Source organism: Harpia harpyja, chromosome 6, assembly GCF_026419915.1.
Source record: "Harpia harpyja isolate bHarHar1 chromosome 6, bHarHar1 primary haplotype, whole genome shotgun sequence".
Lineage (NCBI taxonomy): Eukaryota > Metazoa > Chordata > Aves > Accipitriformes > Accipitridae > Harpia > Harpia harpyja.
The window spans coordinates 18,895,026-18,913,434 of NC_068945.1; the positions used below are offsets into that span (position 1 = coordinate 18,895,026).

Genomic DNA, 18,409 nt, shown 5'->3' on the forward strand with positions numbered 1-18,409 from the left:
TTATGTCTTCTTTTATATGTATGTTCAGATGAAGCTCCTCACTCCATGTAACTTTTAACAAAATGGAAAACTGGCTGACATGGAAAAGAACTGCATTCAAGATGAATGTTCATACATTGAACTTTTGTTGAACTCTTTGAAACTCTTGAGAACTGACCTACAGCCAGTAAACCATGTTTAGTTTCTCTAAAGTTTAGTTTAATTGTGAATCATTTGCAAATACTCTGTGCCTGGTAATGCTATGATTCAATAGAAATGGTTGTGCTGAGTAAATTGGCCATGTGATATGAAAGGTAAGGGGATTTCTACCCTATCAGCTGTATATTTATATCTAATCAGACCTGGTCTTTTTTATGTTCAAGGTGAAAGAAATAAGACCAGGTAGAACATAAGTTTGGTTCCCACAGAATTCATTCAAAAGATCTCCCTTTCACAGATTAATCTGTGATTAATCATAAAATGGTTACATTTAGCAGTAGCTTAGCATGTTAGTTTTCTATTCTTAGTTCAAAGTCTAGAATGAAAACAGAGCAATTTACCTGCATATTTCTTTCTTTGTGAGTGGCTAACTTGGAGCTGGAAATCAATGACAAAAATTTGGAATTGAGGATAAACTGCCTATGGAAATGGATAAAGATGATTATTGCTGGTAAAAGACTCTTAACCTTTTAGTGGTCAGAATTCCTTTTGCTTTAATTCCTGCACCATCCTTTTTATACGTGGAGTGCAGTTACTTACGCTGAATAGGGAAACCTTTCTAAAACTTGGTTTTGCTTTCTGCTTCCATGGCAACAGATGCCCTTACAAAAAAGCAAGTGCAAATGCAACCTTCTTCTCGTTTTCCCAGGCTCTAAGTAACTTAGCTCTTCACAGTTGCCTTCAGAGACTGCTCCGAAAGCTTAGTGAATCCAGCTCTGAATCTGTCAGTGAATCTGCTGATGGTTGGAAAAATAAATTTGTCTCAGCAACTTTCTCTCCTGTCCCTCCTTTTTGTGACTGAGCAGCATAACAAGAAATGATGTACAAGCTAATGGCTATATTTTTTGGACATAAGAAGCAGATGTACTTGTGAAGTGTGCTTCCATCTAAATAAGAACAAATGATCCCTAGGACTGTTTTGTCAAATTGTAGGCCAAAAAACTGGATCCTGAACTATATCATGTCCAAAATTAGTAAAAACATCTGACCCAAGGTTTTGAATTAAGTGTGCCGCTATACTAAAGCCACTTAAAAATTGTACTTCATCTATCCCAAGTATATCTTGTTGCCCACTTCAAATCATTGACCTGACTGGGAAAGTCAGCCCTGGTTTTACTAAATTATCACGCTGAGCAATCAGCAGTAGCCCTCAGGACGGTCAACATAATTCTCAAGATACATGGAGCAATCTGAGATCAATGGCACCATGAGCTGACCATTTCACATGACTGAAATCTAATTTGTCTGCAGTTGGGCATTGTCTGGCTGCTGTTAGATTTCTGGGATTTTAAGGGAGAACTGTGGGCTATTTTTCAAGTGAAATGGAAAACCAGTATTTTTTGGTCTCATTGAAATAAGTGTCTTGATATTCCAAATAGAAATATTTTCATGGTTTAATTTTTTAAAAACCAAAACAACCTATTGTAGATACCCAAGATTTTGATCAGATACTGGGGCTGTGTTGCTAATATAATACCTAAGTTTTGATTTTATTTTCAAGCAGCTCTGTATTATAGCAGGTAATACAGTTTTGAAAGGATTGAGACTCTTTACAACTTATTTCTTCCTTTGTAATGTTCTCATTTGGATATGTATTTTTCATCTCAGGAGCAAATCATCAGCCTTCAAAGGTTTTGCAAATATTTCCTTTGATAAAATATTTTTGACCTATTTGTTGTAGTCTGTATGATGGGTATAGTTTTACTTCCAGAATTGTCTTCTATGCAGAAGAAACCTTAAAGAATCAGTAGCACTCCCTCTCCTTTCAAAAAGCAGGAAGCAGCTACTATATTTATTAGATTGATACCTCTATCTTATTGGACAAATAAGTTTTAAAGTTTCATGTTGCTGTATAAACCACTCAAAAAGACTATGGTGCACAAGATTGAAGGTGATGTTTCTATATATATTTTTAGGGTGTTTTCACACCACAGACTATTAAGTTAGAGAAACCAGAACTACTTAGCTGGTTATCACTTTTGGACTGCTCTGCTAATACTGAGACTGCTTTGACAGCATTGTGGTGAAGAGACATCCTGCAAAAACATTGACCTTGTGTACAATGAATACAAGATGTTTCAGCTGCAGGGCTATTCCAAAACTGTTTGATATGATCTCATTACTATAATACTTGTGAAACTGAGAAGAAACTACTGGAAGCTGTGGTCTCTTTTGTGTCCTGGATTTCCTATGAAAATGACTCTTCCTTCAGCCAAATACCTGGAGTAAGATAAAGTGTATTTATGACAATCTCTCAAGTATTTTCAGTGTGGATGCCTTGCTTTAAAGATAAACTGGCAAGGATTAGGTGTCTTAGAAAGACGTGGCCCTCAGGTATGGGTGACAAAAATCCCACTTGTTACTCATGTCAACTCAGGCTTTCCTATAGAAATGATAGGCAGGGCTCAGCAGGCAACAAAATTGCTCTGTAAGGAATGGTGAAGTGCAGTCTAACAATATATTCTTCTAGTAGCTACAGAAGTGTGTTTTCTGTCCATCCAGACAGACTTTTTATGTTCGCTTAAGTATCTACTTTCTGGAGCATGTTACACATGCAGAATGCAACAGTAAGAATGAAGGGGAGGTGTTCTGAGTTTGTGTTGGTTCTTGGCATCTTCCTATGAGTCCCTAGATAGGAGCAAATTAGTATGAGAGGATATATCAGAAGGTAGGAGTAAAGCTCTCGCTTTGAAAAAACAGTATATTCATAAAGTAACTGAAAAAGGGCAGTATTCTGGTGAAGAAAAGCTCTTCATCATTTTAGCCTTGAAAGCCACAAAAGGAAGTGAAAGACAGCGAGCCCTTCAGCGTGTAGATTGTGCAGCCACCTTGGGTGTTGGTGTTGAGGTTGTGAGCAGGAAGTCAGTTTGGCATAGAGAGAAATATCTTTTGACCTAAGGAGAAGAAATGAATCCATAATTTCTTAACAAATGCTCTTAGATGTCTTCACTGGTAAGTAAATAATTTACTGTGAACAGACAAAAGTGCTTCAGAATAAGGGTATGGTATGGGTGTCATAATTTTCCACAGTGCATTTTTACTTAAGGCAGATATTTAATGTAGTGGATACTTAAGTGAAAAAGTAGTTGGGGATTTGTTTACCTACAAACATTAAAAAGCAAAAATAAAAAAAAAAAGAAAAAGATTTAAACTGTATTCTATTGTGCTGACAGTGTTATAGACAATTAAAATAGCCTTTTAAATTCCTGCCTGTAGTTAATTAGGATTGATTGTCTGTTTCTAAATCATGCATTGGGAAAGCAGAAGTATTGCTCAGTGTGGTTAATCAGAGAGTTGTGAGAGCAAGGTGGAAAGTGTTCCATTCTACAGCCAGGATTTTCTGTACAAATGTAATGGCTAAATAGCCTGTTTTTCTGAGGTGCTGAGTTTGAGCTCTTCTGAAAACCAGTTCACTAATTTACAAGTCTAAATACTGGATTTGTATTTCTAACTTTAGGCGAACCAACAGATTCCAGTATATAATTTGAAAGATCAGTATCAGTAAGTACATTCCTAGGTATTGTGGCTATTTTTGGAAATCCAACAGAAGTACATATAATCTATTAAAAAAAGTTTGCCTGCAGCTTTTCAGAGTGTTAAATTGTCAGTAAGAGCAAAATGTAACCTGTGCAAACGGCATCTGCAGACAGCTGAGGTTTGTGCTGCAGTGAAAATGTGAGGTCTAGAATGCAGTAATTAGAGACAGTAGTCAATACTTGTTAATGAAGGCACTGCTTGCGATCTGTCTTTGAAGGGGGAGCAAAGCAGCGCTGCCCTTCCTGCAGTGCCTTATTGACCTGTGACAGCAGCTGCTCTCTGCTTGCATGGCTCATCCATGGAATAATTGGCATGCTTTATTTAAGAATAAAACCCCTATTTTCCAAAACTGCCGGAAGTAGTGCAAGAAAAATGGAAGACATTTATGACTGCAAGGGCTATGTCTGGATACGTTACAAGTATGCGCAATTACAAGGTTTTTTGGTGGGATTTACAAGCTCCAATTGCTGCCTTTTAAGAACAATTTTCACTTTTTTTTAAACGTAGCTTTGATTTTTGTTCAGCCTAACAGGGTTTTACACCTCATAACTTGAAGGAGAAGTATTTAATCTGTGAACTGCTTGCTGCTGTGGTAGGATAAATGAAATACGAGGTGTTTGGCAGACAAGCTTTAGACATTCTTCAAGTGATGTAAAAAACTCTCTGAGAAAGATTGCTGCCGTGTAATTCCGTAAACTGTATGGGATGCCTATGCAGTAGTCAGGCATGTTACTGCACTTGAATTTGCATTTTGTCCACTCCTTTATTTGTGCTGTTCCCATGAACTGTTTTTCTGCTTTTTTTTCTGGGATGCCAGCTTCTAGGAGGCGATCAGAATAGTCGGCTTGTGGCAGTAACCTCTTCTTTATTGTAGCTGTCAGAGCGAGTTTGCCAGGATCAAAGATGGAGAAAGGGTTTCTATTAGAAAATGAGTCTTGGCATGGCATTTCTTTTAAGGCTATTCTAAATCTGGCTTGAGATGAAGAATGTGTCACTGAGGTCTCTGTTAGGCTGTTTAGTTCCACAGTTACAGAAGAAAGTACCAAAGATGGAGAGCTGTTCATTTTCCCATGAAAGAGAAAAGCTGCTACTTTTTTCCTTTTGGAGCAAGGTAAATGAAAGTGTGAACTTTCAGGAATTCCTCTATGAAACATTAGTAAATCATTTTGACTAGTTTTATTCAAGGTAGGTACACTGCTGTGAACAAGAAGAACTAGTACAAAACCCAAATTCTGCTTCTTCAATTTATCCTGGTTGTTATGTTTATTAGCATGATTTGGTAGTGACCAAGGCTGTCCTCAGAAACTCTTAGAGCAGTGTATAAACATGCCGGGTAAGGTCATGATATACTGCAGTACTCCCAGAGCAGCTCCACATAAAGCAAAATGTCCCTTCCTGCTGATTCCTGGGCTTGCAGTGTTCATGGTTCCCGACTCTGTCACTTGCAAGCCTACGTTGACGTATATGGATTCACTTTTTTTTATTCTTTAAAAAAGCTTCAGATATTTAAAATATTTTCTTTCTTAATTAATACTGAGAACAATGACCATTTAAAATATTGCTAGTATTTTAATGGAAAAGACTTTTTGGAAGTGACTTCTGTCAGGACTGCTCTAACTTGATAGTTGCAAGATGGTGCAGTGACAGACCACTGGTGCTAAGGATGAGCTTTAGATTGTCAGCCTAATCTGACAGACATTTAAAACTTCTTTGCTGTAATGTTTACAGGATGCCCACATAAACTTTAGTGGGGTTGAGCTGCTGGTATGTTGAAACCAGTTCTAGACCTGTATTTATCAATGGCTTGCTTTGTATATGATTTATGTTCTGATGTTTACAGTCCTTTATGTTTTCTGCACTGAACTTAGTATGGTGTGATCTTGATCTTAATGTGAAGGCTACTCCAAATATTGCTTCTGTGTTCACAGGTAGAAGGTTGTGAATTCAGCCGAGCAGGGGCTATAGGAGAGGTGTCTTTTACACTGGTACGACTGGGGAGAGAAAAAAGGGTAGGAAGGCAAGCTTTTGAGTACACTGAACTTCACCAAAATTGGATGTTGCAGTTAGGCTGATTTTTTCCCTCTTTCTCTCTCTGGTAAATCTGCTTGCAGTACTTAACTTTAAGTGCAGCTGGGGCCTTGTTTGGGAAAGCATAACCTCAAAGCACAAGTCTTGTATGACTAAAGAATGAGCTATATTGGGTCTATCTGTTTGTACTGTTTGACAGATGAAAAGCCTTATTTAGGTTTAGATGCTTCCTCTCTGCTGCCTTGATGGAACCATGAAGTCCTCCTTCAACGGGGCCCTGTGTGCTTTGAAGTAAGGAGGGAAGAAAATGATGCTTTAAACAAGGCGTTTGTGTTCTTACAGGAGTTCTGGGAACACAGTGGAAAGAACTGATGTTCTGAGTATGAAATACCATTTTCAAGGGAAAATGTTTGCTTAGAAGAAAGTATATTAAAATTATATTGCTAATTCCCATTCTGTAAATTTTACAGAAGCCAGGCATAGGGGGAGGAGAGTGAGTTCAGTTTTGTTTTTGTAAATCCAAAGAACAAAGCAGAGTTGACTGATACTGTTTCTAGATGAAGTGTTGTCTGTTACGCATAAAAAACCCCTTCCCTTCTTCCTAAGCTGCTGCTTGTGTGTCTAAAGTAAGCGGGATGAACCAAGCTACCTACATTCAGAAAACTGTAAAAATGTCCACTTGTGCCAATCCTATATTCACTTCTTTTGTAAACTTATCAAATAGGACTTCAAAATTCTTAGTAATAAGCACGTATTATCTCTGTATTAACTTTGACAGTGAACCCAGAAATATTCAGTTTTGGCATTAGTCAGGTATATGACCCCAGGGCCTGCAATGGTCTCGGGTAAAACTGTAAACACCACAGTTGTTAGCTGACGTTTGTAGCTGTAATGTGCTTTAAGAAGGAAAAAGGGATGAAAGGAAAAATGCAAGTTCTTTCCAAGCACAGAGTGCAGGTTTTAAGTACCTTGTAAATCCTGTGTTGCATTGCTATTCTGCAGTCTGCTCAGCAAGGCCTTTGCAAGAGGCTTAAGTGTTGCTTTTGCCATACTTCTTCCACCCTTTCTTCCATGGGCTGCAGGCTGTGAAGGAAGAAGTGTGGGGTTAGTAGTGTGAGTAGGATGTAGAGTGTGTTCATGTGCTTCTGTGTGGAGGAGAGTGCTGATACTCAGACAGACATGCAGCAAAGGAAAGGAGTGTATCGAGGTAGAGCGGATTGGAAGAACGGATAAAAGAGAACAGAAAAGGTTATGCGTGAGGCGATAGGGTAAGTGGAGTAGGTAAGAAGGTAGACAGTCTAGCAGTTGTCCTTTCTGTATAGAATGAGTTTTCTCCTTTGAGTTTGGTTTGGAAGCAAACATATGTAGGTTCTACTTTGATTGAATTCGGCAGCTAAACGTGCTTGCACGCTATTTGTTGTCAGAACCCAAATGAATCATGTGGAGATCTAACATTCTCATCTTTCTAGCTTATTTATACACAATGGGAAATATGCCAAGTTTGTTCGGTTTTTAGACTTACAGCTCAATACCTTTCAGTTTCTGTACTCGGCCTCAGTTGCTGCTGCGCCCTTCCCCAAGCTGTTGTAGAAGGTGTGAAAGCAGCCAGCCTGCTCCTTCTGTGCAGCTGATGGCCCTCTGATCCTACTGGTGGCAACCTTTCCAGAAAGGTCAGTCTACTAAGGTGATTCTGTCATGAGCTCTCCCCCCCCCCCCCCCCCCTTTTTTTTTTTTGTCGTCTTTACTTCCGATTACTTTAATGATCTGGTTCAGGCCTGGCTTGCCAGATATTGCTTTGTACAAGGCACTGGCAGGCTTAAAAGTTAATGTTCTCTCCTGGCCTCCTGGGACTATTGGAAGTCCCTTTATCTGAGTTGTCTGCTGTAGTTCATGAAGTCCCAGCTCTTGGTCATTTTTTTGCATCAGACTGCACTGTAACTGAGATCTGTGGAGCATAGAGTGTGGTATGCAGCACTGTAACTGCAACGCAAATCAATTCTGATGAAATACAGTCTTTATGTAGTGGAGGTTCCCAGTGATCAGAGAACAGCTTGTTTCTTTGTGAAACTTGACTCGTGTCCAGTTTTAAAAAAAAACAAAAAAACCAAACCCCAAACTTTATCTCTCTGTAATAGTCAAAATGAAACTGGTGAGCCAATGTCAGCATGTGTAATTAGGTTTATTTTTAAAACTTCCTTCTTTGTCTTGAATTTATTCCAGATACGTATTCTTATCTTCATACCTTTGGAAGATGCAGCAAGTGTCTGATAGATAACTCTAAACTTGATAAACTTTCTTTGAACTCTTGCACATCTCGACACTTGAACTTTTAAATATCATTGTTTTATATGTACGTGTACCAGAGGAAAGGATTGGCTAAGAAACACATATTCTGTTAAGAAGGCATTTTTTAACTGACTTGTACAGTGTGAATGTTAAATTCTATTTTTTTTTTTTTAAGTTGCTCTCAAATGTAGTCAAGCCACTCTGTACTTACGACAAACCTCTTCCGTGTCCTGCTGTGTCTTTAGTTTTTCTCTCTCATTCTGTGTCCCTAGATATGATTCTTGAGGCTGAAGTAGGATTTTGAGGTTCCTGTTTTGTGGGCCAGTTGGTTCTGCAAATAGAAAAGTAAACGGCTGGCTGGCCGCTCTTTCAGCAGGAAGTGTGTACCGCCTTAGAGATTTGTCTGACCGTCGCTGAAACTAACAGCCATGCTGATCGCTCTGAAACAGCAGTGAAATACAATAACCATGATTGAATTGCTTCTGTTGTGATAATGGTGGAGCGGAATGCTATAAAATAATGAACTGTCAGGTAGCAGTAGAATTCTGCCCTTTTTTTAGTATAATGTTTGTTGTTTCCAATGGCTTCTACTTTTTGTCATGCTTGTTACATAGATATTTAAGCTTTTATAACAATACCTGATGATAGTCATCTAGTCTTCTGGCAAATAACCACCTTCAGTTGGAGTAGCTCCCCACACACACTGGTCACCCTTGTAACTACAGAGGAACAAAATTACATCTGCCTGTTCCCTCAGAACTGGTAAATTTTAGATCATTCGGTTGCTTCCTATTCAAGAGAATGGGTAGCAGAACTTCTGGCTAAAAGTTTATAGGCAGGAATAAATGTTTCCTGGTTGTCTTGAGTGGTTAAAATAAGTGTCAGCTGGTTCTGGGGGTGTTAAAGGACATGACACTGTGCTTGTGGATCTGGGTTTCTTCCTGCACCTGTCTTTTTGCTATGCTTTTTCCAACTGATGCTGTATGTGATATATTTGAAACCTAAGTGCAGATGTTACATAATGAATTACTTTTTTTGTCCATTGGTGCACCTTTGCATCACTTCTTCCTTTTCCTTTATCATCTGTTTGAGGGGGTTCCTGTTAAACACTCAGAAATATCACAAAGGTGGTTTGATCATCCTTCATGTCACTTTTGATATCAATGCTATGCCATCCAGACAGATTTTTCTGTTTAAAAAAAAAAGAATCTGAAAAAAAGTCATACTTTTATAGTTTAGTTGCAAGCACACTGTTATGTTGGGAAAACCTTGATACTTTTTCTTGGGTTGCTTTTTTACTGGATTTAGCCCTTTTAAGTCCTAAAATACTTGGAAGTATGCTTATCAGCAATGCTTCTGTAAAATCTCAAGAGAGAGCATTGCTGAGAGCCCTGTACATGAATAATCTTAAAATACTCAGAGAAATTTTATATCTGCTGTCTTCCCAGAAGCATCATGCATCACCCAATAAAAATAGATTTGTGATGATACAGTAGTAGCAACATTCTCAGTTTAGAAGTTGTTCCCTTTGGAGTGGGATGTGCGGAACTGAATTCAAATGGGCACATGGGAGACTGGCAACTCTGTGGGTAGAGATGTGAGCAGGAAAAAAGCAACATTAGTTGCATTTTTGGAATAGCTGTTTTGATGATGAACCTGGGAAATTGCGAGATGACTTTTAACGAAATCCCTGGTATCCTGGAAGTTGCTCTCTCCTCCGTGGAATTTTTCCTTACAAGGTCAGTACTTAAACTCCCTGGTGACATTTTTCGAATATACTTTTAGAACAGCTAACTCTTTAAACTTGGCAGGGGCAAGCAGCTGCAGCCCTAAAATGATCTTTGGCAATTGACTACTGCTTTCCCCAGCTGGCAAGTTTTCCTGTTGTTTTCCTCTTCCCTTTTGTGTCAGGCCGTTGATGATATTTGTTTGTCCTGTAATGGGAAAGCAGTTTCCTCCATCCCATATTAGAACAAAGTCTGATTTTTATTTTGATTCCTGTGTCACTTTCCCCCCACACCCTCATGTAGCTGCTTAAAAACACCATGGGTGCCATCCAGAACTGCGAGCTCATTTTTCTTGCTTTATAAATATCTGCACAGCCTCAAGTAATTACTGATTGTTTCCTCCTTGTACATTCGTAGTCAGTGGGATTATTAATGCTATGGTTACCCACACAGAAGTCTGCACAGAGAATTAAAGAATATGTTGAGGACAAAAAATTCATTGTAGAGCTAAAGAATTTGAACTTGGATTTCTTGAAGTAATTCAGTAGCTTACCATCAGACTTGTTTTCTTTTGTCATGCAATTTTTGATGTTTTAAATTCTCCGTGTAGGATATAATATAGTAATTCCTTCATTGATTCCTGTTTGGCTTCCAGTGTTTCCCAGGTTTTGTCACGGATAGCTTCCTGTTTTCTTGGTTCAAAGCATCTCTAAGACAAACGCAGATATCTGTAAACTGTTTGTGCACTTGGATGTGAGGAGGACACTGTGGTGGTGTGAACTTTCTTCTCTGAAAAAGATTAACGTGCCCTGTGCTCCATTCTAGTTTTTAATGGAGCTCATTTATCTCATAAAAGGTGAAGCCACCTTTCTAAATCAAAGGGTTTGTTAAACTTTTACATGTTTTCTATGGTATGGTCTTGATAATCTATGATCTCTTGTCTAAGTTGAATCTTTCTATTGCCCCAGACTACTCCTGTAAGTTATTCCTCTCTACCCTAAATAAACTATTTAAGAATTAATAGTTAGACTTAAGTAAAAATTCCAGACGAGTGAAAAAGAGTCCAAATTAGTTTTTTCTGAGGTATGAACTGCGTTGTTTTATGGGATATTTTAGCAGCTGTGAGTATTGTTAGTTTCCAGATTCATGACACGTGATGTTCCAGGGAATTGGCTTCTGACTTTAGCTAAAATCCAAGGTGGTGGTGTGCTACATCCATGGAAACTGTATGCACACTTATTTTCTGTGAATAATGATAAATTGATATTGCTATTATTTATGCTTTCCTGCTTCTTTCTAATCCCAACCTGCTTCCCCCCCAAATAAAAGCCAGAGAATCCAAACCTAACATGTTAATCTGACATTTAGTATTATTTTTATACAAATAGTTGTGCTATGCCTTCATACACCAAAAATGTAAAAATTCTTTCCGTTCTATGAAGTTATTAAACTCCAAAACTCTTCAAAGGACCTTTTGGGAAAGAAAGCCACGAAAACAGTTTTGCAAAGTTCTTCTTGGCTCTTTCTTGTTTAGTTCCTTCAAAACTAAATTACTGTATGAGCTGAGGTAGGGGGAATAGTGGCTTGAACCAGACGGGGTCTGACAACACTTGTTAGATTGCCTGTTGTGATCTGCAAATGTTCCTGTAAGAGTGTAGATGCCTGACTGCTTAGCTGGAAAAATAAATGGCCCAAAGCATACAGACTGTTTCCTTTTCTTTTATTTTTTTCTTACTTCATTCAATAATATGCACTAAAACTTAGGGAAGTGACTGTCTTACTGCTGTAAGACAGTAAGAATATGTGTGGTGGGAGGGGCTGTACTGAAGAAGCCCTTACTGAAATAGTCTTTGTCATTGGCTGCTGTTCTGTGTAAGGCAGATAAAGTAGTTGTTTTGCCTCCTACAGAAAAGAAAGAAGCACAAACTCCTTTGTCTTGGATAGCAAAAGAAACCATGCAGGCTGTTGTAGTTGTAATTCATGCTCCCTCTAGTTCAGCACCTTAGCTGCAAGAGCTTTTCTCCTGTGGATGATTTTATTTGCCTTCTACATCTTCATTTCGTTAGGAAGTTATTCAATTATATACTCATTGAATGTATCATATAATATGTGATATTATACCTTGAGACATCTTCCTTAGTCTTTTGGTTACTGAGATAGTCTGTGCTGAAGGAACTATAGACTTAATATAAAATTTCTTCTTGAACAGTCATTTTTCATTTTTCCTTCTAGGTGTCCAGGTACATAATAAAATGCCAGATAAGATGATAATGCGCTTTAGGATCCAACTCTTGCAAAAGTGGATTCCTCAAATGGGAGCAGCAAATACAAGCCTGTTATAGCTGGGTATTTAGTAGCTTGATTTTTTTTAATTGATTGCCCAGCTTCAGGCATGTGCTTTGAAAGTCTTTTATGAGAATATCATCATACAGACAAATAGTTTCAGTTCTGGAAGAGATAAGTCATCATTTACACACACCCACCCACACCCACCCACACCCCCATCTCCAGTCAGTCATGGTAATTGATAGACTCAACAATCTATTCTGACGAATGAAAAGCCTAGGACATATTGCAATACCATAAATATGTTCGAGTCCTGTTCAGGAAAGATCAAAGAAATCCTTGGAAAAGGCAGAGCTGACGGGGGTTTTTTTTGGTTGGTTTTTTGTTTGGGTTTGGTTTTCTTTTTGTGGTTTATAAAGGCTTTATTTTTTTATTATTATTTTTTAAAGGTGTGAGTGTATACCGCGGAGCTTTTCTGGTTGCATTACATCTTTCCATGTGCAACTGATTTCAAAGTCATGATGAGGATGTCCTAAACCATAAAAAGATTAGGAAGCAGCTAAAGAATAAGTAGCAATGTTTGCACTATAAAATGGTGAGGCAAAGTCATGCGTGTATGTGGCCATGGACTTGGCAAAATGCAGGACATCTGTTCAGAATCTGTAGTAAAGGGAGAGGGACCCAAATGAAAGTGGGTTGGTTTTTTGTTTGGGGTTTTTTTGTTGTTGTTGTTTTGTTGGTTTTTGTTGTTGTTTTTTATGGCATTGATCACCTAAACACTTCTGTATTTAAAAACAAATTTTAAAAAAATTTCTAGTGTGTATTTGCTGAATAGTAATGTAGATAGCACAAAGGTTTTGGCATGAAGTAAACTTAGAGTAAAGAGCTTTTGTGCTTGTTTAGCTCTGTGAGCTATTTCCAGTTTACTTGGCTCTTGCTGCATGAAAAAGTCTTGTGTGCCGCCACTGCTGATTAGTATAATTCACCATTTTAATTCAGAGGGACATACACAGAACATACAAGTGTACAGACAATCAGATGTTGGCAACCTGATGTGATTTCACCATGATAAATAATAACTCTGCAGGGCCTGGCTTGTTTGTAGATTTAAAAAACAAACCAACAAACAGCCTCCCCACTGCCCCCCAACCCTCACCTCCTCTGAAATGAAAACAAACTTCTGCACTTATGTGCATGTCAGTATTCTCTAGCAGCTCCTCTTTTCCTTTAGCTTTCTTGCTTGCAAACCTGTAAGCCAAATGATGGACTGGATGAGCTTCAGTTTTTATTATCAAAATTTTCTGTTGCAAAGAGTTAGCTTTTTTTTTTTTTCTTACTGGCTATTTTACTGAAATTGCATGTTGAGTAGATGAGTCTAAAATTCTGCAAAGCCACTGTTTCTCGAATATCTGAGGCTTTGTCCCTTAGCTGTGATGTAGTGCATGAGTGACAAAATCTAAAAAGGGAATACTCATTCATCTTGGTTGTTTATTAAAAAAAGTAAGTTTATTGAATATAATCAAACATAGCTATTGTTTTGTTATTGCCCTGGAAATAGGAGAGACGTGGTGTGAACATGGAAAAATTCCTCTGAACACACATAACATTTTTGCTTAATTGGGGTTAGAGGTTGGTAGTCTTCCTAAAATACAGGCCCTTGGCAGACTTTAGTTTCAAAATTCGGTGAAGATATATGCTTTCAGAGGGGGGAAGGAAAATAGCAAGAATGTTTGCCATTATGTGCTGTACTCATGTAGGCTTCCTGTGTATCCCAAGAGAACTCCTCAGATCTTTCTGCTCTGAAATCTAAACAACATAATCCCTCAAATCTCCAGAGAGATTGCTGAGGAAGACAGTAAGGTTTCTTGTGGTTTACAGTGTCCTCATAGTCTAAATAGCTGAAGGAGACGCCAGTCACAGTTATTTCTTTAGTGTGTCCTGAGCTCTTGGTGAAAACAAAATGGTTGAATTTTCCTTTTTGAAATAAAATGTTGAGCAGTCTCTCGCTCCATTCACTAAGCAACATAGCTGTTTCTAGCTGCCAGCTGCTGCTTTAGAGGGAGGTGGTAAATGTACAGGATGTATATTGTGTTCAGAGGAACACACTTGTGGTCAGTTTGGCAGTCTTCCACTGATTCTGTGTTGTGTTGAGTCAGCTGAAGTATTTATATCCATTTTTAGCATCACTTTTGATGAATCACAAATGTAGATGCCTTTGGTTTGACAACTGAGTGTCTTAAATTTGGATGTGCTAAATCTTCTCTGAGTTGAGGAGTGGATGCATTTTGGAGGTTATTTGTTTTGGATCATATAGGACTGCATTAAAAATCTCTTCTGGGGTTCTCTGTCTCCGTTTTGTAGCTTCCAGGTATGAATGTCACAATTTATTAAAGTCTCTACTTGTTATGGAATAGAGTGACTGATTAATAGCTGAATCTGAAACCTGTTAGACTACGGATTTTGCTATGTTGTGTACCATCATAGTATAGGATTGCCTTAAAATTAGATTACAATTTACTGAAACAATAGAAATTGTCTATTTGAAGAGACAAAAAAAGTCACTGTCTTACAGTGCAGCCTTAATTATTTGTCATAAAAGGCTTAATGGAAGCTTAAATAAAATAATAGAAGTTTAAATAAATGGCAGTGTAATAAATGATATAATGCTACTGAATTCTAATTGTGGTCCAGATGAGTAAGTGTTCTTTGTAGACTGTTGGATGCAGGTGTTTTCCTGTTGATGACAGCAGTCGCTCCTAATGGTTATAGTGCTGAAATCAAATGTAACTCTGCAAAATGAAAAGCAAATTTTTTGTTTAATTTATTTCTGTTCAGCTATCACTTCCTTCTATAACCTGAAATTGCAGGAAGAAAAAGAGTGTGAAAATTCAGTGTGCCTGCTGTTAAAGTTGCAGGAAGTTGGTAGAAATAACATGACCAAAAAGATCATTATAATTCATACTGAGCCTTCAAATACTAGTTTCAGGGCTTGAAGGAAAGGGTGAGAAGAGTTTCTGGGTGAGATAGTGGACAGCATTAGAGATGATTATGTTTAAACTCCATTTTCTCTGGGAATGCTGAGGATCTTAGCCCAGCTAGTAGTGAGGAGAAAATGAGAGAGTGATTGACTTATGCTAGTAGCATCAGGTGGCTTTCTAGTGAAGAACCATTAAAAAACAATTCATAAATTCATTAGCTGAACTGTCTGGCTGCACTGCATTTTTCTTTCTCTTCTGTTAGGCTGAGGTAGGTGTAGTGCATGCATTTGACGATGTAGTCTTGTCACAGCCATCTTCCCAGGATGGACTAGGCATACCAATTACGCTTCATGGCTGAGCATCGGACTGTGTAGTCTCCTACTATTTCTTCCATTCATGTCTTTCTAGAACTGTCTTATCATTAAATGACAATTTTCTGAAATCTAAATTTTCACACTTCATGAAGCAATAGTGTGGTAGATACGTGCTCCACTTTTTATTTTAGCTCATAGTGCCTCCTGTTTTAAAAAATCAATTTGAGGAGGAGTTACTCCAGTGGGTGTCACTGGAGTCGTCCTAGTGCAGCTGTTTGTGAAAGGCATGTTTTGCAGGGACCCTTAGCATGTATGGGGCAATTCGCCTTGACATTGCAGGCATTTATCCATTTGTTTTTCTGCTTTGCATTATGATTGTATCTTACTGTTGTGAAAGTCAACAAAGTCTTCAGTAGTTTCTCAAAATAAAATACCAAAAACCCCCAAACCCCCAAAACTACTGTAAAAGATTTTGTCTTTTTATTTGCTTAATTTGTCACTTTTTTATGATTTCAAACTTTTCCCAATATGAGGGCTGCAAAACTCTTTCATGTGGCATCTCAGATTTGCTATGATTATTCTTCTGTTGCCAGGAGTTGGGACTTCTAATATATTGAGAGATAGTGATACTAACTGGTTTTTCAAGTAATCCTTTTCTGCAGCTGATGCCTGTAAGTTGTGCTTCTAAAGGGATTCACACATTACAACTTCAAAGGAAGAAGACTGTCTGAAAGAGGCAGTTAGTTAGTTACACATGGTGGTTTGTATGACATAGCTGACACCTTGTGTCTTTGGAAATCTGTTGAAATAGGGTTTTTTTCTGCATGTAATGTACCCAAAAATGAGCAGTGGAGTATTTAGTGGACTTCTAAAGAAGCTGTGTGGAGCAGGTAGTGTGATGGGTGAGTATGTGGCTATCTAGAAAACTTTCTAAGGAAAGCTGCTGGCATCATGTCTGCCTGATGCCACGGGATTTTGTCATACGGGTTCATTATATTGGCGTGTTGGAAAATGTCAAGTCTTTTATTCTGCCTGAAAATTCTCTAATACCACTTCAGTAATGTTATAGTCAATGCAGAAAAGAGGCAGAAGGTTTTGGCAGTCCCTGCTTACGTGTTTCTATGCTGAATTTTGCGTGGCTCAAACATGTAGCAGTAGAAGGCTCGGAGGCTTTCTGCTGAAGTTGGGTATAAAGACCACAAAGATGAGAAGCAAAAGTGGAAGAGCACCGAATGCAAATTATAAGATTGTCGTGTTTACGAGTTTCCTAGTACTGGAAGATAATAAATAACTCACTATTAGACAGTTTAATACAATGAAAAGAGTAGTGAGACTACAAGTGGAAGCATCTTACACAAATCCTTTGTCTGAATTTATTCATGTGTTTCTAGTTCTTCACAAACTAAAACACAGAACCGCTCTTCTACATTGAGTGACAGCCATTCTGCATTGCCAGACCTGCCCATTATTTTCTTAAGAAGTGAGGGTTCTTAAAAGGTCTTAAAGATGTGACTGGAATGTAGCTTATATAATGTGGATTAGAACACAGCTATAGAGTTCTTGTTATTGATGGCACTGAGTCAAGTGAATCTTGACCTGTAAGGATTTTATTTCTTTTTAAAGAAACATTTTCTTTAAGTGCCCACTCGCACAATCTGCTGTAAGTATGTGTTGAAATATTTCTTGTTGCTTATTTCCTGAGCTATGTCAGTAAGTTATGAAATTCAGAACTTCCTTTTATATATAATGAGTTGATAATGTTCATTCTATGCCCAGTTTAAGGACTGTCTCCTGGATGGGTAGAGTTACTTGCAGGAAAACATTGGAATGTAAGGATTTCTGCTCGCAGTAATGACGTTCCTATATAAGGCATGGGTAGCTGTAAGTAAACCTCTTTTTGCCTGTTTTTTTAATAGTTTACTGTTTTTTGAAGTAAATTTGTGACCTGTGGGCAAGGCTCAGGAATATTTGAAAATAAAGATACACATAGTTTTCTCATCCTGGCCTGTAGCTGATATACTTAAGATATCTTTTAAAGAATTAGAAGACAGCAGGAGTCAAGTAAGTTCTCCAGTAGCCTGTGATCAAACTTGTCTGTGCAGGAGTGCATTCTGTAGTCTAGACCTAGTTTTTCTGCTAATATCAACAAGAAAGTATGTTTCTTGCCGTCATTGAGGAAGGAGAAGTCATCTGTCAGCATCCAAGGGCAGTTGCACTGAACTGAATTCTCATCGCTAGGATGAGCAGCAGCGGAAGCAGAACACGAGTGTGTTGATCCAAGGCAGCTATCCCCGCAATGAGAAGCTGAATCTTGTGACCTTCCTCACAGCACACGATGGATTTGTGTTCAAATTTGAACTTATTTTCTGACACTTTCCTAACCTTTCCTTCCTATTTTTCTGTCACATGCAGTCTGAGAATAGTGATGATCTTTGAGACTATGGATGGGAGGGAAGTGGTGCATGTCGCTACAGCCCACCCACATCATTAGCTAGCAGTGCATCGCCAAATGTTCTGTTTTCTTGAAAGTAAAGTTTAGATAATACTTATATCTACTAGAGTGCCTGTATTCTAGCTGTTTAAAATGTAAGTACAGGCAGACTGGATGGAGAGTATTTCATTGTAGTGTATATATACACTATATATATATGTTTGCACTATATTGTATTACTTGAGGGACATAGAAATGCAGTTAAATACTCACCCCTGTTTTTACTGTGTGATTTTGACTCCATGAGCTCACCAGTGCTACAGCAAAGACAATCAAAACTTCAAAAGTGTTCCCAAAGTTTTTTTTGGTGAGCAAGATCAGTTTATTAGTTCCCCTTTGTACGTATACATGTCAGTCATTAGTGATTTCTCAGAATGTGTAGGAGTCTTTCTTTGTAGGTATGTCTTGATTTATGTTGTTTAATTTTTTCCTTATCCTTATGTGTAGTAAGTACTTCTGCAATTAAAGACAAACTATGAAAAGTCTAGATCTTTCAAGGTATTGGAGTAACCCCATGTGCTAATATCCCTCCCCCGCCCCTTGTAGCAGAAGAATAAAATCCTT

The 18,409-nt window shown here is 38.1% G+C and overlaps 1 protein-coding gene across 2 annotated transcripts in view; it reads left to right on the forward strand.

The window, feature by feature from the left end:
- FGD4 (FYVE, RhoGEF and PH domain containing 4) overlaps positions 1 to 18,409 on the forward strand; it is a 113,189-nt gene that overhangs the window by 15,155 nt on the left and 79,625 nt on the right. Inside the window, exon 1 of one of the 2 annotated variants that reach the window (XM_052789673.1) lies at positions 17,142 to 17,235. The exons of the other annotated variant lie outside the window; for it this stretch is intronic. Coding sequence (XP_052645633.1) covers positions 17,226 to 17,235 — 10 coding nt within the window. The 5' untranslated portion in view covers positions 17,142 to 17,225. Of the gene's footprint in view, positions 1 to 17,141; positions 17,236 to 18,409 lie in introns of those variants that run through there. 2 annotated transcript variants of the gene reach the window in all.